The sequence below is a fragment of the Marmota flaviventris genome, chromosome 6 (genome assembly GCF_047511675.1).
Source record: "Marmota flaviventris isolate mMarFla1 chromosome 6, mMarFla1.hap1, whole genome shotgun sequence".
Taxonomy (NCBI): Eukaryota; Metazoa; Chordata; class Mammalia; order Rodentia; family Sciuridae; genus Marmota; species Marmota flaviventris.
In genome coordinates this window covers 147,047,136-147,066,037 of record NC_092503.1, presented here as the reverse complement: position 1 = coordinate 147,066,037, position 18,902 = coordinate 147,047,136, and the positions used below count along the sequence as shown (strand labels likewise).

The 18,902-nt window shown below is 46.8% G+C and overlaps 1 protein-coding gene across 4 annotated transcripts in view; it reads right to left on the bottom strand.

The window, feature by feature from the left end:
- Phactr1 (phosphatase and actin regulator 1) overlaps positions 1–18,902 on the bottom strand; it is a 272,986-nt gene that overhangs the window by 31,148 nt on the left and 222,936 nt on the right. For all 4 annotated transcript variants that reach the window (XM_071613691.1, XM_071613692.1, XM_071613689.1 and 1 more), the window contains 2 exons: positions 10,612–10,859; positions 8,640–8,796 (listed from right to left, as the gene is read on the bottom strand). In XM_071613691.1, coding sequence (XP_071469792.1) covers positions 8,640–8,796; positions 10,612–10,859 — 405 coding nt within the window. The remainder of the gene's footprint in view (positions 1–8,639; positions 8,797–10,611; positions 10,860–18,902) is intronic.

Sequence of the window (18,902 nt, the reverse complement as noted above, 5' to 3'; positions counted from 1 at the left end):
AGAAAAATCACACCCAATCAAAGCAAAGTGGAGTGTGAGAGAGAAACAGCCTATAGACCATGGAAATTACTCTGGAGACTGGAAATACCAACTTCACCACTGAAACAAAGAACGGATTCTTAATAAATATAGATGATTGTAGATCTATTTACCATTTAAGAGAGAGAATTGGGCTGGGGCTGGGGCTCAGTGGTAGAGTGCTTGCCTCACATGTGTGAGGCACTGGGTTCGATCCTCAGCACCACATAAAAATAAGTAAATAAAAAGATACTAAATCCATTTACAACTAAAAAAGGAGGGTGGGGTGAATAGAATCACTCGATAGGACAACTCTACATAAGGGTACCATTTTTGGGATCCTTCAAAAATACCTGTTCAGTCTTTAAGAGAGCAATAATAATGATTGGTATTTTGGGGTGGTGCTGGGGATCAAACACAGGGCCTCACACGTGCCAGGCACAGCTCTTCAAAATTATCAATGGCACCCTACTGAGCCATGAGGACCCATCATCAGAGATCTAGATGAGGGGACATCTCTTGCTCTCAATTGCACATTTAATAAAAATTTTCTTTTAACTCCTAAAGTGGGATGAAGGGGAATGACCGTGTCCATGAAGAAAATCTAAGTATGGAAGAATCCAAAGATTCCTTTTTCATGGGCCTTTTGATTCCTAAAACTATTTCTCAAAGACTTAATTCAAAACTTCCACTTTCAGTCATTTGTTTTGCTTTCTGAAATCAATTTTCTTGGTTCTTTCCAAATGGAGAAAGTCAACTAAGAAATGTGATTTGCAGTGCTTTCTAGCAAATAATTGGCCTGTTTCTTCCCGTGAGAGGTGAATGCTTTTCTTCCTTTTTTGGAGGGATATTAATTTTTAACAGTGGCTGGCACCAGAGAACTTGGTTTGAAATCCTAATCCAGCCACAAATTATGTGAACATGGTTAGTATCCTAATATCATCAGCCTCAGTTTCCTTATCCATAAAATTAATAATATCAGACACAGTGACGATAAGTTGTCATTTAAGTTCCTCCAGGTGTAGCTGTGAAATAGGGGAAGAAATTCACCAGTGGCCTCCCATGGGGCATAGGTACAGACTTGGATAGACAATAATTTCTGAATGAGTCAATCTGAAGGTTAAAGCAGACATTTGAAGTAATGTCCTATGTGACAAAATGGCTTGTCAACCAAAGTTGGGGCCACACTTTAGACACTTCCTAAAACGATTTAACTCACAGTCATTTGTTGCCCCTTGGTGAGTTCACAAGTGACTGAGAGACCCACGAATAAAAATAGGAGAGAAATAACAAGCTTGTGACTGCTTTAGTTTGCAAGTGGGTCAAAAGGGTGTAGGAAAGAAGAAGAAATCATGATACTGCAAGACAAGTGGCCTAACCACTCAAGTTGAAGTTGTTCGTATGAATGCAGAGGTTTGAGAAATGAAACTCTGAACCAGATTTTTAGATAGTCAGTGTTTAAATCACCCAGGGCCCTGCCCCACACCTATTCTTCTAGAAATATTTTAAAGGAAAAGAGATAGTAAGAAAAATAATCTAAAATAAATTCAGCCCCCTCAAAAGAACATGCTCCAGAAGAATATGTCCCTGCCTCACAAAATTCACCATTAGCATCCTAGACTAGACCAGAGAACCCTGAGTAGCTGAGCTGTACCTCTAGGGCTAATAATGATCCAGGAGCCATTTAAATGACACCTGGTACAGTGTTGGGCATACACTGGGTGCTCATCAATACCATCAGATACCAGCAGTTCGTTGAACATGAGGTCCGTGGTCTCCCCTAGTAACTTGTATCTCTGGAGAATTAATCTTACACTCATAAAACAAACTCATTTTTTTTCCCAGCTGTAATGTAGCTAGTTTTTCCTTGAAATAGAAGCTATGCTAATTTGGTGTCCTTTTTCCCTCTAAATGAGATAATTTTGATTCCCATCCATCACTTTACTAAGCTGGACCTCAGGAGCAAGTTCACTGGGTACCCATGCACTCACTCCAGGACCGATGTTTCTGGCAATCCACATGACACACTCCACGAAGACGAACCACGTGCCCTGCGTTCCAACCACCGATTGTGAAAGGTCTCTTAATCAAATCTCTTTTACTTGCGATGATCTCTTTTATATGACTGCATGAACCATTGAGTAAGGAAGACCCATGGCCATTGTGGGGGGGCAGTGAGGTGTGAGGACACTTTACATCCACTGAATATTCCAGGGCTCAACTATGTTTTCCAGCCTCCCTGCCAGTTACACTGGGGTCATGAGCCAGGTACGGTGGCACACACCTGCAATCCCAGAGGCTTGAGAGGCCGAGGCAGGAGGATCGTGGGTTCAAAGCTAGTCTCAGCAACAGCGAGGCCCTAAGCAACTTAGTGAGACCCTGTCTCTAAATAAAATACAAAAGAGGGCTGGGGGTGTGGCTCCGTGGTCGAGTGCCCCTGAGCTCAATCCAACACTCTAAAGGCCAACTAAAATTTTTCTCAGCAGAAAATAGAAAAGCCCCAGATTTAGAAGATGTGCTTCTCTTTGTCACTGATGCTCTCTAAGATGATGATCTGAGCTTCTTCACCTACCAAGTGGAAGTCCCAACAGCAGCTGCCTTGGAAGGCTTCAGTGAAGATCATTAGACAGGTGCGAATGGGAGAGGATTTTATCAACAGCAGCTAGTTTTCCTTGAAATAGAAGCAATGCTCATTTGGGGTCTTTTTTCCATCACCCCAAGAGGCCGTCTCTAAATGTGGACAGGAGGATTCTACTTTCATTTAGCCAAAGAGCCCATGAACCAGAGCCTGCCTTTCTGTGTTAAGATAAATAATAAAAAAGAATGTTATGGATTTGCTCAATAATGATAAGAAGAAAATCACCAAGAGCTAGAAGGAGGCTGTGAGCAATAGGATCGTCTTTGAAGTCTCCCCTTCATCTAATTTCAGAGAAGCCCCTGAAAATGGCAGCGTAACGGAAGTCCAGAGATTCATCCCTTCCCTGGTTAGTCTAGAGGTGAATATGGCTGGGCACCCAAAGTAGGGAAGCTGCTGGAATAACCAGTCCTTATAAAAAAAAAAAAAAAACAAAAACTATGAAATACAAAAACAAAAGATCCACAGTCCCCAAGGACAGCCACTTTCTTTTTGAAAAACCTTTGCAAGTTTTAAACACTGACACCGATTCTGTTCTCACTGGGTAAGAGGCAGCACTTCTGCCCACCTATTTATTACTATGGCATTGAAACAAAAAATGCACAGGTGGCCAGGGCAGCTGGGAGCCCGGATGCAAACATGCTCGGAAGACGTGGCTTTGTTCCATGACATCCTGGATGGCACTTGCAGACCATGAGTCCTCTCCTCCTGAGACAGGTGTGTGCACGTGCACACACACACACACACACACGTGCTACAAATGTACATGCACACACACATGCAGTCAGGACTCAGGTCCTCCCTCCTGATGGCAGGATGTCAAGGGTTAATCCTTCAATGCATTCTTAACAGCTGGAGAGCTGGAGAGGGCAAGAGGCGGCCAACGTGCCCGCCAGGGCTCTGAGCTGCTCATCCCCCGTGGGCCACAACCCCCACCTGGGTTTTTAAAGAGGATTTTCTAATGTGTGCAGAGAGCTCATAGAAGATGTCCCGTGATCTGAGTGTAGCTTGTTCCTCGATGGGTCCCCCTGCTTGTAACACAAATGCCACGCTGCTCAGGAACTACATCGAGTCACACTCATCCGGACTTGACGTGCTCCCTCATGAAGGTTTCATGTGAGGTGTCACAATCCCTGGAAAAGTCCCCCCAACCGGAGCCATTCCCACCCAGGCAGTTACCAGTGCCCTCTTTCCTTTCCTCTCTAAGCTGTGTCCCATTTCAAGCCAAGATAATAATGATGATGACGATGACGATGACGATAGAGGACAAAACTGGAAGGACCAAATGTACACGGAAGGTCCTCCAAACCTTTCACTCCAGCCTTATCTTCCTCCCTTCTCTCTCCAAGTGGAGAAGTCACAGTGATGTGTATCCAGGCACCCTCAGTCCAAGCTGAACTGAACTCACAGAGCCTTTGATTGGTATTCCTATTTTTAGAAAGTGTTTTCTCTGCAGAACAAATTATCTAGCGCAGGGAGGGGCCAGCTCTCACTTCGCATCAGACCTTAGATTCCTGGGGGAGATGCTGATTGCCACTTTGGAGCTAGGTGCTGCCGTGTCGGGCTGAACAGCATCAATTTTCCCAAACCATAAACACGACGCCAGCCACATTTGGAAGTCAGAGTTACTGTATTTTATTGCCTGGGCTATGAGCATAAAGAATGGGTTTCAATTTTCTCCCTGAACGGTGCATTATGATTGAAAGCAGCACACGATCCTCTGTACATATTGTTTTCTATGCACTGGAGTGATGACGGTGTGTACTACTTAGAGGTCTAATATAAACATTTAGGATACTTTTTTTCTTTCTAGAATTACTATTAAGTCCTAAATGAAAGAGGGTGTCCGGGCTAGGTCTCACGGGAAGGATCTGACCTGTCCACTTCCCTATCTCACCCCCTTGTGTAAACACAAAGACTGGGGCAGCTTTTGCAGTGGCCATGATAAGCAAGAAGAAGAGAAGCAGGTTGTAGCACTTTCTAAAGGAAGGACCCACATCCCATCCACCACTGGGGGCTCAGCGATTTCCCAGAGCTTCAGAAAAGATCACAACACCAACCCTGCCAGGCGCTTCACCCCGGCTCCTGAGCCCCAGGCTCCTGAGAGTCAAGGAGAGGTGAGCCGTGGGGCCGTGTCCATCAACCTCTTCCTCCAACCCCCCGCTGCAACTCCTCAGGGTCAAGCCACACAAACAAGCACTCTCAAAATAAACTGGATCCTACAGATGTTAATTCCACATTGCTGCAGATACACACATGGGCATGCTCCCATTGACGGTCTAAAGTGCAGAACACTGCTGCTGTGCATTCACAGAGACTTCGTGGACACCCTGTCAGTAGGATAAATCACGGCTGTCAGGTCTGAGATTGAAACCATGGCGCCCAGGGATGAGCCGGGGTCCTTGGGCTAAATTCAGCCTATAAATGTACTGTTTGATCTCTCTAGTGGCTATGGTTTGGGTAAGTATCCTCAGGGGCTCAGGTGTTAAAGCCTAGTCTGCAGTCCACGGGGGCGGTGGAAACTTTTAAGAGGTGGAGTCCAGTGGGAGGTCTTTGGGTCACTGGGGATGTACACTTAGAATAGATTGTGGGACTTGGGTCTCTTCCTCTTCCTCTCTCTTTTTGCTCCCTGGATGCCGTGAGGTGAGCAGCTCTGCTTCACCACATGCTCCCTTCCATGATGTGCTACCTTGCACAGGCCTGATGGCAATGGGGCTAATAGAGCATAGTCTGAAACCTCCCGAACTGTGAGCCAAAATAAACCTTTCCTCTTTATAAGTTTATTATCTCAGGCATTTTGTTATAGCAATGGAAAGCTGGTTAACAATAATAGTTTTTAAAAATTGGAGTTCTCATTTTAAAAATTGAGATATATCTCAGAAGAGCTGACAAATTGGCCCTTCATTTCTTCAAAACGATAGTCGGGGATTGAAACTGAATAGTGATGGCTCCTTTTACATGGGGGGTTTCATCTCACCCCAGCTCCCCACATTCATCATTGATAATCTTCTTACTGCCTGCTTCACTTCTGTGCAATGTCTGTCGGTCCCCATATGCATTTGGGGCCATGGTCCCTTTTCTTGGTAGACCCACTTTATGTTTATCCAAGGTTGATTCTGTCTCCCACAAATTTCTATGTTGAGAGCAGAAACCCCAGCACCACAGAATGTGGAGACAGGGTCTTTACAGAGGTCACCAGGTCAAAGGGAGGACATGATGGTGGGCTCTAATTCAATATGAATGTGGTCCTTATTAAGAGGGACACGGGGACCCAGAGATACGAAGACCAAAGGCAGAGACTGGAGTGATGCATATTGAGAGCCAGGCAGGACAGGATACGCAGCAGACCAGCAGACGCCGGGAGAGGGGCTTTGACAGACTCCCTCCCACAGTCTCCAGAAGCAAGCGGCCCCACCGACACCCAGATCTTAGACTTCCAGCCAACACCACGACGCTGGGGTGACCAACTGCCCTGAGGTCTCTGCACTTCACTGACGAGAGGTCACTGGAGGGGAAAGTCCTGCTCTCCCGGCCGTGAAAAGTGACCCTCAGACCAGTAGACGCAAAGTGTGTGGAGAGCTCCACCCGCAGAAAGGTGAGCACGTGCCACTTCTTCATTTACAAGAAAGAGACAAGCCCTGCGGCCTGAGGTACCACACACATAATAACACCAACACAAAGAACCAGATTTATAAAGAACGACACAGACTGAGCTTACATAGAAATTCTACTTCTTTCATCCGCAGCAGACAACCCTGTTCACCCCGGGGTTCTCCATACTGTCCTGGAGTGTGTATACATAAGGGGCAGAAGCAGTGCACACCCTCCTGGTCACCTTCATATCTACTGCAGTCCCCGCTTCCCCAACAGTGGCTGTATGAAATAGATATTTGTTATTAAAAAACCAAGTAACCTCTCGGTAGAGATTTAGGAGAATCCGTCCAACAACATCAAGCAGATATTTTTGGAAGAGCAAAAATTCTTGCATTTTTATGTAGAAACTGCCTCAACACTAGAAGGTTCTGCAAAAACTGACATCATTTTTCTTGGTGTTTCCGTCCCCTCCTCCTACCTTGGGATTCTTTGTGGAATGCTAGGCTATTTTTTTTTTTCTTTTCTTATGCTATTACAACTGTCAGGCTAAGATTGTGGCTTCTGTCTTGCTCACTCCATGAGGACTTGCAGACTTGGCTACGTGCTTTTCCAGGAGCTGAAGGTTTCCAGTACTTGGCGGCTGCCTCACGCGGTCAGAGAATGCTACAGCCTGGCCGCTTCAGAAATGCAAACCCTACAACAGATTTCTACATTCTTTGAGTTCCCTTTTGCAATGATGAAACCCACGTTTTGCACGTGGTGCTCAGATGACCTAGTGCAAGCCCCAAGGAGGGCCAATAGCTCCTAGAAGCCAAGCTGCTGATTCTAGGATGGCTCTGCCTGTCACGGTCACCCTGGTCCCTGGCTCTCTCACTTCCCCTTCAGTCTGCCCTGGGATGAGGGTCAGCTTCTGGAAGCACAGGAGCTGAGATCTCATTCTAAATGAGATCATCCATAAAACTCTTTAGATGTGAATCAAACATGACTTTGGGGTGAGATTTGGTCTCTTTGCCTGATTTATTGAACTCCACCCAACCTCAACCTGCTACATACTTGGACTTCTTTAATCACGGCCCCTGTCAGAGTCTCCCCACAAAAAAGAGACTCCAGTTGAAAGAGTGAACACAGATGATACGGATTCAGAGAAGGGGGCCAACTCAGTGCTTTGAATACCCCAAAGCTGCCTCTCCACCTCCACCTCCACCTCGGTCTCTCTCTCTCTCTCTCTCTCTCTCCAGTCGGCTTGTCTTTTGCTATTAACCATAAAGAAAGAAGGTTGGGAACGAAGGCCTCCTACAGGAAAACCTTCAGTGGATTTTAGGAATTCTAAGCAGTCTTTCTGCTTTAAAAGAGAGAGGGTTGAGAGATTCCCAGGACAAAGTCTTGAATACAGAGACTGTTTTCTGGTCATGGATGGTCTCTATCTCTGACGCCTCCGGGCTTGGTGGCCATGCCTGCCAGGTCATGATGGTGGTGCGTGTCCAGGCATGGGAGGCCAGGGGCTGTCTCTCTTTGGAGTATGCCCTGGAACCATGTCCCTTTCCACTCTGTCAGTCAACACCAGGTGGCAGGGCCGACGGAGGACAAGCATGTGCCAACCTCACTCATCTGCCACGCCTCCCACATCTCTCCTGCTCTGTCTCCCTCCACCCAGGAAGCTGTGCTGGGCACCAGATGTGCTGGCATCTCACTCTAACTGCAGAGCAGTCTTCCATTTGCCTCCGATATGCCTGGGGCTCTGCATGAACTGCAGCAAAGGGAGGGAAATGGGAGTCGAGGGGCAGGAGTCATAATCCAGGATGCCCACTCTCAGCAGGTGGAGCTGAGCATCGGGGAGGGCGGCTAGGGTCAGGGTCTGCGCCTTCCCTTTCACCGAGCCCCCTAAGGGGAGCTCTATTTGCATTTTGTGTAAACTTGAGTGAGCTGGGTCAGGAGGCAGCCCAGAGCCACACTACCCACCCGTCCCCACCCCCAGCAATAAGATCTGGTTGTATGTAGCCTGGGAGAAGAGACCCCGGGAGGCCAGGACCACTGTCCCCGAGCCCTCTGGAGGCATGAGAGGAAGGGTGAGGGGCATTCGTGGGAATTTCAGTCCAACAGAAGGAGAGTCCAGAGGACTAAGGAGGCATCACCACCAGCCACGTGGCACCGCGGCAGAGAGTGGCTGATTTGATCGCAACCCCACTCCTATGACATTTCCAATATTGGCTGAGTAAAGAGGAGGGACAGTAGAAGCAGCTCTGGGGACAACATGGGAAGCTTTCCATGGGCTTTTTAAAGCAGGAAGTTATTAAGGGGCACAGGGACTGGCTGCTGGCTGGGACCATAAGCTTCTGCTAACATCCCAGTAGCCGGGTCCTGGTGCCGGGGGCAGAGGGTGCTGCTGTCTTACCTGGTCAGCTTGGTGCCGATCTGCTGCCTCAGCTCCAGCCTCTCCTCGTCCGTCTGCCTGGGCAGGATGTTCTTTTCCTCCAGTTCTCGCTTGGAGGGCCTGTTGCTGAGTTTGATGGCCAAGGAGTCCTTCCTGCAGACCTTCATGGCCAGGGAGCCTGCAGGGGGGAGAAACGGGTCAGTTCATGCGCCCAGGGGCCCAGCGATGGGCCTTGCGGGCGGTCCGCCACAGGCAGGAAGAAACACCCAAAGGGCTGAGCACCTGGGGGGCGAAGGCCTCGGTTCCCTGTGTTCCCGCCATGACCACCTCTGCGCCCAGCACTGTGGCTGGACATGGTGAGTCACAGGAGCCTGTGACGGAGCCCCTGCCCTCCGGAAACAAGGAGGAGAAGGGACAAGGGCCTGAAGAAACTAGAGCAAGGTTCACGGAGGAGGTGCTGACCCCAGGGGGAGGAGTGAGATTGCACCAGGCGGCAGGCACAGGGGCGACGTGCAGGACGGGAGCTTCCCGGGGGCAGAAGGGGTCAGCTGCCCTGGAGCTGGGGCAGTGAAGGAGCATGAAGCTGGGGACGATGTGGGGCTTGTGGGGGCCGGGGTGGAGGTGAGGACAGCAAGGCTGTCACTGTTTACTCCCTTTTAACATACGGGCTCCTGAGCAGCCAGGGCAGGGCTTCCTTAAATCTGGGATAAATCTGTGGTTCTGAACCCCGTGTGATTTTTCTTCCCAGGGTGACATCTGGTAAAGTCTAGAACAGTGTTGGGGTGGCAGTAGGAAAGCCACCAACCGTCCTTCAGGGCAGAGCACAGCCCAGCCCTCCACCACAAAGTACGACCTGGTCCCAACAGTCAGGAGGGCAAGGCTAAGGAACCCTGGCGCAAAGCCTCCCGATGTCCGGACACCACCAGGCAAACAGGCCGAGCAGCTGCTTCCGGTCATACATCACCGGGGTCTTTGGCTGCTCCTCTCTGTGAAATGACTTGCCTCATTTCAGAGCTCATCAGGCCTCTTACCCAGTCTCAAATGAAGCTAGCTAATGAGAGAGCGAGAGGAAGATACCAGCAAGTCTCTCTTAGGTTTCCAAGGCTGGCCTCAAACCTGTGATCCTCCTGCCTCAGCCTCCCAAGTCACTGGGATCACAGGTGTGCACCACCCTGACTGACAAGCTTGTGGATTCTTTTGGATTTTATTTAGTAATGCTTTTCTTCTTTCATCCTCCACTGGTTTGGTTTCCAAGGGATTTTTGGAATACCATCCCAGGATGTGGGCAACTTCCCGCCTCCATTTATTTATCTGTAAAATAGGGGCCAATGGTGTCTATGTCCTAAAGCTGTTGTAACGTGTTGCTAAGAGGATACAAATCTTAGCAAGTTTTCAGGAACACCGTATTTACTCAATAAATGTTTGCTATTATCACAAATTCATTTATTATAAAGGTGGCCAAGTGAGAGATTGTACTCACATCACTGACATTTATTATTCATGGCCAGAGTGATAGACTGTTGGCTTTTTCTATTTCTTCTCTTGTCTCTTAGCATACTTAAAGGTCTTAAATGACAAATTTAAATTCAGGACTTTAAAGTTGGTGAGGTGTGTTTTCACAAATATCTGCTGCAACCCCAGTGGTCAGTATTTGTGTCTTTTCTAGGAGGGAAGAGACTTTTAAGCCTCTCCCTTTCATTCTGAGGGAAGTGTGGTATCCTAAGGGTGTAACCAAGAGAGCCACCTAGGAGCCCTCTAAGAGCCACCTAGGAGCCATCTAAGTGGTGTTGCAGTATTCAGAGCTTCCCGGGCACTTGGAGGCCACCTGCCCTCTCGTGTTACTGCAGAAGGACCGAGGCTCCCAGAGGCTAACTGGGCTCCCCATGAACAGTCAGTTCACAGCAGACCCGGGACCCCGGGACCCTCGGGCAGCTGGGCCAGCTCCCCAGCACCATGCTGCTTGCCCCCGGGAGGAGGGCCCAGATGCACGTACTGGTGTACAGGGAGCTGTCGTCCTCTTCGTCCTCCTCCTCCTCCTCCTCTTCTCTTGTGTACAGGCAAGAAGAGTCTTCATAGTCCGATTCATGAGGCACATTTTCTTTATTGTCATCACATTCAATCACAACAGTTGGCACTTGTCTTATTTCCGGAAGGCCCATAGGTCCTGCTTTTGTGACACCGTCACTCGAGTGCAAACCAGAGCTGTGGTAAGAAGTGGAACAGGGGACTCGCTGCTCGGAGCTGCTGGAAGAGAAGGGGGGAGGAGGAAACGTGTGTTAGCTAACTCGGCCAGGAAAGGCCTTGGTGCCATTTTAAAATCCAGTTGCCTGGTCCCCAGAGACAAGGCGTCCGCCAGCTGATGTAAATCTAAATCCATTTCCACAGATCATCGTTTCAGGACGGCACGGTTCCCTGACCACCACTGTGGTAGTGGCCCTGAATAGGAAATAAGAGTCCCATTTCCCTGACGACGGTCACAGAGGCACAGCAGTGTGGATGGATTCATGGCCACCGACCTGCACACTTGCCATCCGTTAAGGTGGAAGATCTGATGGGTGCTCACCACAATTTAGGATTTGTAAGAAAGGAATTCTAATTCTGCAGATATTTCTGATTCAGATTGATATCTCCAAGGACCCAAGGAAGGTTCGTCTGCAGCCTGTGTGTCTCTCAGGGGAGGGTAAAGGACTCCCCCACGGTGCAGCCAGAGTTCCAGAACACAAAGGCAACCAGCGAGGCACTAGGTCTCAAACGCTCTGCAGGGTGATGGGTGGGGACTGTGTGTGGGAGAGGTGGCTTGGAATGCTGGGTATGGGATGCAGAGAAAGACAAAGAGCTTCGACGATAGAAGCCTGGAGACCCACTTGTGACACCAGGCAGACATGGTCAGGGAAAGTTCTCTCCCAAGGATGGCATCAGGTGGCAGCTGCAGGCAACACTGACCTGTTCTTTTGTTTGTTTGCTTTTGTAGGTGAGTTGTCTAAGATGGATGATGATGTTCTCAGAGCCAACTACGATCAACTGTACTAAGATCAACTGCATTTTTCAATTAAAAAAAGGTGATAGCGAGGCACAGTGGCACACGCCTGTAATCCCAGTGGCTAGGGAGGCTGAAGCAGGAGGATCGTGAGTTCAAAGCCAGCCTCAGCAACTTAGCGAGGCCCTGGGCAACTCAGTGAAGCCCTGTCTATAAATAAAACACAAAAGAGAGCTGGGGATATGGCTCAGTGGTTAAATGCCCCTGGGTTCAATCCACTGTATGGAAAAAAAATTAAGTATGATACACTGATTCTTAGAAAATTAAGAAATACATATCACTGAATATGAGGAAAATAGTTATTTTCTTAATACAGTCTATCTGAGGATCCTATAGCAATTTAGAATCCTTATAATGACAGACTTTGAAGCTCAGCAAGAATAATGAGAATAGGGAAACAGGAATACATAGTTTTCTTAAAATATGTTCTTTTTTTTTTTTTAGTTGTAGATGGACACAATACCTTTATTTTATTTATTTATTTTAATGTGGTGCTGAGGATCGAACTCAGTGCCTCACATGTGCTAGGCAAGTGCTCTACCACTGAGCTTCAAGCCCAGGCCACATACATATTTCTTTTGCCATTTTTCCCAGGGTCAGGGATTGAACCTGGGGCCTCATACATGCTAGCTAAACACTCTGCCACTGAACTGGACTCCGGTTCTATTTCAGATTCACTGGAAGTGGAATTTCTATCCTCCATTTAAAGATACTTAGAACACCCAATGTATCTTACCATCCCAAAGTGTTGGACACTCACAAGAAAACGGACTGTGAGGTTATTTACACCATCAGTAAGTTTTACATTCAGATATTTTATCCAAAAGAAATCATATGATGTATACAAGCCTGAGTTTTCTTTGAAGTTTTTAGTTACGTTTTCTATTATTGCTACGTCTAATTCAAATTCAATTAACTTTCCTCCTTTCACTGTTTCTAAAGAGTTGTTCTTCTCTTTTTATCTCTCACGTGACTCCACCACGACACAAACAGAAAATCCAGTTCACGCATTTCACGCTCTGATGTTCAAGGCAGCAAACTCAATCAACTTAGAAACATCAAACCTTCAACCACAGACGGGGATGAAAGCACATATTTAGAAAAAGTGCAGCATCCTATTACATGGCTGGAGGAGGTCCATTCCCCAGCTAATTCATAGCAAGGGTGATGGGGGGAGGAAAGAGGAGCACTGAGAGATGTCCTCTGGGACGACTGGACAGAATATCTGACACTGGCATCTTTATTTATTCATGTGGTGCTGAGGCTCGAACCCAGTGCCTCCCACGTGCTAGGCCAGCGCTCTACCACTGAGCCACAACCCCAACCCCAACCCGCCTCTGCCCCCTCTCTATAGCTGAATTAGCAATGGTTCCTCTGCAGGCACAGATCTTTGAATATAAAAATGAAGAGCTGGGAATGAAAAACAAGTGGAAAGAATCTTTTTTTTTTTTTGGGGGGGGGGTAAGTTGAAAGCATGACTCCCTTAAGGCAGAAATCTCCCAAAGAAAAGAGCAATAGTTTGCAGAGGAAGGTCAGAGGCGCATCCTCGCTGGTGGTTGGTGATAAACAAGAAGCTGTGGTTTCTCTTCCTCCAGCTAAATATGCACGTGAGAAATGTCCTGGTGAAATCCATGAATCTGTTTATACAGGTGGTAATAAGCTCATATTATGATTATCTATATTTGTAATGAAGATAAATAAAGATAAAATGTTTAAAAAGAGGGGAAATGCGAGACTGTCTTGAATAGAAGGGGATTGTATGGAGGAACCAGCTGTTTTGGGGGGGGGGCCTCAAAAACGTGCTACCAGCCTTGTGACACAGCCATCAGTCATGGAGGCAAAACCCGCCTGGTGGGGGTGCTCCAGAAACTGTTGGAGACCCCCGGCCAGACAGGTCCTCTTCCTCAAGTGTGAATCTAGTATAAGCTAGAAGGCCTCGTTTTCGTTTTGGAGAAAGATGGTGTTTCCCAGGAATCTAGGTGAATCCATCAGAAGGGTTTTACAATATTTTATTAACAAATATCCACTGAAGGTTAAGTATGTGTCAGGAAAGATACTGAGGAAGACCATTCCCAGATAAACCCACCCATACAACTACGGAGAACCACTCAAGAGACAGGGTGGAGGAGTGGGCTGAGGACGAGGTGAAGTGAAGGGTTATGCTGGGACCTCCTCTGGAGGAGTCCGACAGATGCAAGTCCATGTTTTGCTATTTACAAAATTCTTGACATGAGGCAAATTATTCAGCCTCTTTGAGACTCAGCATCCTCATTGCAAAACTGGGTGAGTCATGCCTTTTTAATAGCGCTGGTGCATGTGGACTATCCAGTTGGCATGACCTATGAGACCCCCATTTAGTTATCGAAATGGCCTTCCAAAGGTCAGTGGCCGTCTGTTCTCCAAACTGCTGTCAGGGCAACTATCTAAAACCTGGATCTAGTCGCCTCTGGGGTGAGGACTCCGAATGTCTCTCCAGTCCACAAAACCAGTGCAGACTGCTCCAGGAAAAACACGACGATGGGGAATCCAGTTAGCCTGGTCTGAGCTGTACTGCTCAAGGCCAAGAACCAAACCCACTCAAGTGCAGCATCTCATCTCACGTGGCTCCCTGAAGTTGGTGGGCAGGAAGGGGCTACCCAGAGGACATCAGTGTCAGTAACGCTGGCTTTATATACCAGAGCTGCCACGGAGAAGACAGGACAAGTTTCTCACTGCTGAAGAGAAGTCCTGCCCATCAGCCTACAAGCACCATGGGTTAAACCTGGTGAGAGTTCCACACCGTATGCAATTTGGCCTAAATTATTAACTAAGCTCATTCCTCCTCCCCCTCGCCTCTGTCTCCGCTCAGTGACCTGCCACTGTGTGTCCAGTGCTCTTGGCCTGGAATGGGCTCCCATTTTGACTTCACTTTTTGTTTCTATTTATCTTTTAATTCTTGACTCAGGTAACTCCTTGCCTCGGCTCACAGGAGTGTCCTCAAAATTCTGCGAAAATTATGGGCATCTCTTTGCTGACCATCTTGCTCTCCCCACCAAGGTTGTGGGCTCTGTGATGGGCAGTGGCTGTATCTTATCTGTGTTTGAATCTGGTGCCCAGTACCATTCTCAGACACAAAGTGGACCTTCAGTCATTTCTTCATGTCTTTTGGAGAATAAAAGAAATATCGGGAGAATGACATATATTTCAGTGGTTTTGTAAATGATTGAAATGCATATTCAAAGGGTAATAATTAAATAATTTAGAAATTTTTTTTCAGGGGACATCTAGTGATAAGTCGCAGGGCTCTGGGTATTCCCAGATTGGTTAGCATTCTTTAACAATGGCTTAGATAGGAACCAGATGGGCATCTTCATCAAACGCATAGAACTGAGACAGAGAAGGGAAAAAAGGAGAGTGGGAAAGGGAACAGTTATTTACTCAATGTGTTGGCCACCATTCTAGAAACTTCCACACTCAGCATCTCCTTTTATCTTGGTAATAACCCTGCAGGGGAGGTGCTATTATCCTCATTTTATGAAGCAGGAAATTGAGGCCCTAAGAGGATCATTAATCAGTCCACAAATACAGGAGGTAAGGAAGGAAGGGGGTGGGATTTGAACTCACTCTTTTACGATATTCAGTATCCAGGAACTGAACCGTGATACTCATGAGACTGTGTCCTTTGGACACAAACCCTATTAACCGAGCCCACGAGAAATGGAGGAAACATCACGCCTTGCCAACAACACAAATGAAAAATGGGCCTCATTACTTTGCAAATACTCGGAGTCTTACTAGCCAGAGTAAACAGCGCTCTACCCCGGCACGATCAGGCCGCTCCTGGGGCACCGAGTTGAATGGATTCACTTGGACACCACGTTCCACCAGTCAGGATGGTGGGGACACTCTGCAATGCGCCGTCGCCACACTGCACTTGCACTAACAGGGTGGAGTGGTGGCAACAGAGACTTAGGTACTTACTACCCGGTTCTTTATAAAAGAAATTTTCCTGACCCCTGACCCACACTAATGTTTCCTAAGCCACAATCACACCCACGCCTCCTTCTGTTTTTTTATGTAAGCCATCCTGGAAGTCCACTTATACTATTACTACTTGATATTTTTCTTTAGATCAATATTTTTCAATAATTTAAACACTATTATATCCTTGGATAATCTTTTATCATTAAAAATCAACACTATTAAAACCTATGATAATCTTTGTTATCACAGAATTTATATGCTAATTCTTTGTTTATAACAGGGTAAAATGCACATTTTTATTTTATAATAGATATATTTTAATAGGCATTATCCATACACATATGCATAGTTACTAGAAATATTACAACTTTTATTAAAGGTTGATTTAAACTCATTTTAGGGGTCACGGATGACATCGTGTGTGGATAAATACTGGTTAGAGCAGGCTTTGCCCACTCAGCATGAGGGACATTTGGTCCACACAAGTCTGCTTTGGGGGCCGTCTTTGGTATCGATGGCCTGGGATGGGCAGCGTTCACTGAATGATGGAGAATCATCCGGATCCTGACTTACAGTGCCTCAGGGTGGCATTCTGGGGGCTGTACCGGCACTTTGCTGCTACCACGGTCCCACTTGGTGAGTCGCTTGCTCTTGGAGCAGTTACCCCTCTAATGCAAGATCTGGGAACTGCCTCCTGAGTGAACTGCCTTCTCCCAGTACGTTGTCCAATTCAGCAGCTTCCTCAATGACACTCCAGTGGCCTGAAAGAGTCACCACCTCTCCCAGAGTAGCTGCCTAACTCCCCGAGGAGGCGCGGACTCACACAATCCTGTCTATTCTAGGCCATTCCATCAAAACTCTTTGCAGGAAGCATTTGGTTTGTTTTGAATTCAAACGGGCTTCATCCCACGTGGGTTTGTGTACTGTTCCTCTTCCCAAGGCTGACTCATCACTAAACCACAACTAGACACACAGCATCCCATCCTAACCGCCTGGATGGAGCCCGGGCTGATTTTTACTGGCTTACGGCAGATAATCACAAAATTAACCTTTAAAATGCATTCAGGCAAGCCTCATCACAGTCCTTAGAGAGAGACAATCGTGATCTCCTCACTTTAAGCAGGAAAAACCCACGTCACATGGCCAAGGTCACTCAGCTAGAAGGGAGCAGGTGCTCGTGAACTCGGGCAGTCTACCGATGGACGTCTCTGGGACTCCTCCTGCTCCTGAGACTCACTCTGCTTCCAGAACATGCCCTCTGTCAACACCACCCAGCCCACCCTCCACACTGCCCTCAAATGGATCTCATCTCAACGGAAAGAGCTCTGAAAGGCTTCACCGAAAACTGGATGGACCCCATCCTCTTTGGCAGGGAGTAGGAGGTGTCTTACCATCTGATCCCCGATTCCTCTTTTTAAAAATTTTTTCTGAAAATTAAAAATTTTTTTGATACCTAAAAACATAAAAATGGAACATATTTATGGGGCAGCAAGTGATGTTTTGATACATGTATCCATTGGGTAATGTTTAAATGAAGTGAACATATAGCAGCACAATTCACAATAGCTAGACTGTGGAACCAACCTAGATGCCCTTCAATGGATGAATGGATAAAAAAAATGTGGCATTTATACACAATGGAGTATTACTCTGCATTAAAAAATGACAAAATCATAGAATTTACAGGGAAATGGATGGCATTAGAGCAGATTATGCTAAGTGAAGCTAGCCAATCCCTAAAAAACAAATGTCAAATGTCTTCTTTGATATAAGGAGAGTAGCTAAGAACAGAGTAGGGTCGAAGAGCATGAGAAGAAGATTAACATTAAACAGGGATGAGAGGTGGGAGGGAAAGGGAGAGAGAAGGGAAAATGCATGGAAATGGAAGGAGACCCTCAGAGGTATACAAAAGTACATACAAGAGGAAGTGAGGGGAAGGGGAAAAATAATACAAGGGGGACAAACGAATGTCAGTAAAGGGGGCAGAGAGAGAAGAGGGGAGGGGAGGGGAGGGGAGGGGAGGGGGGATAGTAGAGGATAGGAAAGACAGCAGAATACAACAGACACTAGTATGGCAAGATGTAAATCAATGGATGTGTAACTGACGTGATTCTGCAATCTGTATATGGGGTAAAAAGGGGAGCTCATAACCCACTTGAATCAAATTGTGAAATATGATATATCAAGAACTATGTAATGTTTTGAACAGCCAACAATAAAAAATTAAAAAATAAAATAAAATAAAATAAAATAAAATAAAATAAATAAATAAATAAATAAATAAACAAAGATAAATTTAAACAGTGCCCACACTGCACATTTATAAATTGTCTAGCTAATAAAATTCAGTTTGCAGAATATTTGCGTTGGAGAATTTTAAGTGAACACATATAAAAAATAAATTCTGATATTTCTAAAGCCTGCTAGGCTCACATTTCATTTATTAGAAGCCTCAGGGATACTTTGCTGTTGTTTACATTTTGTTACACTTCTTTATTAAATTGTGAAATAGAGAGTAGAACCAAAAAAAAAAAAAAAAAAAAAAAATTGCTGGGCACAGCAGCCTGTGCCTGTAATCCCAGCTACTCAGAAGGCGGGGGCAAGAGGACTGCAACTTGGAGACCAACTTGACAACGTAGTAAGACCCTGCCTCAAAACAAAACAAAAAATAAAACACCCATTTCCTCCCTCCCTCCCTCCCTCCCTCGCCTGCTGGGAATTGACCCCAGGGCCTTGTGCATGCTAGATAAGCCACCTACCCCGAGCCACACCCCTCTGCCCCAGCACCTCTTTCCTCATGGCAAAAACATTCAAAAGTCCTTTCTTCAAGCTTTCTGAAATATACATTATTGTCATCTGTCGTCACCCTACTGTGCATGAGTGCACCACCTGACTGTCACTTAGCAGCCATCGATACACACCACGCCTTTCAACTTCATTCCTACTCTTTACCATACTCCCAGTGTGCCAGCCACCCCAGGCCCCTTGCCACTGCCCAGGTACACTGTGGACTTTCCTGCTCCTGAGGTCACTCCGCCTTGGTCTTCTCCCCTTGGGATCATCCCTTCCATCCTTCAGGGACTGCCCAGGTGCCATTTCTGGGGAGCAGCCTTTTCTGATTTGTTTCCCCCAAAGGAAAGCATCCACAGCCTCCTCTCCCACCTCTGCGACGGCATCTGTCACACTGTGTTGTAATTACATGGCTAAGTATCTACTCCCCTGCCCGCAACGACCGTGAGCCTTCCAGAGAGAGAGGCTGATTATTAATTATCTTCACACGCGTG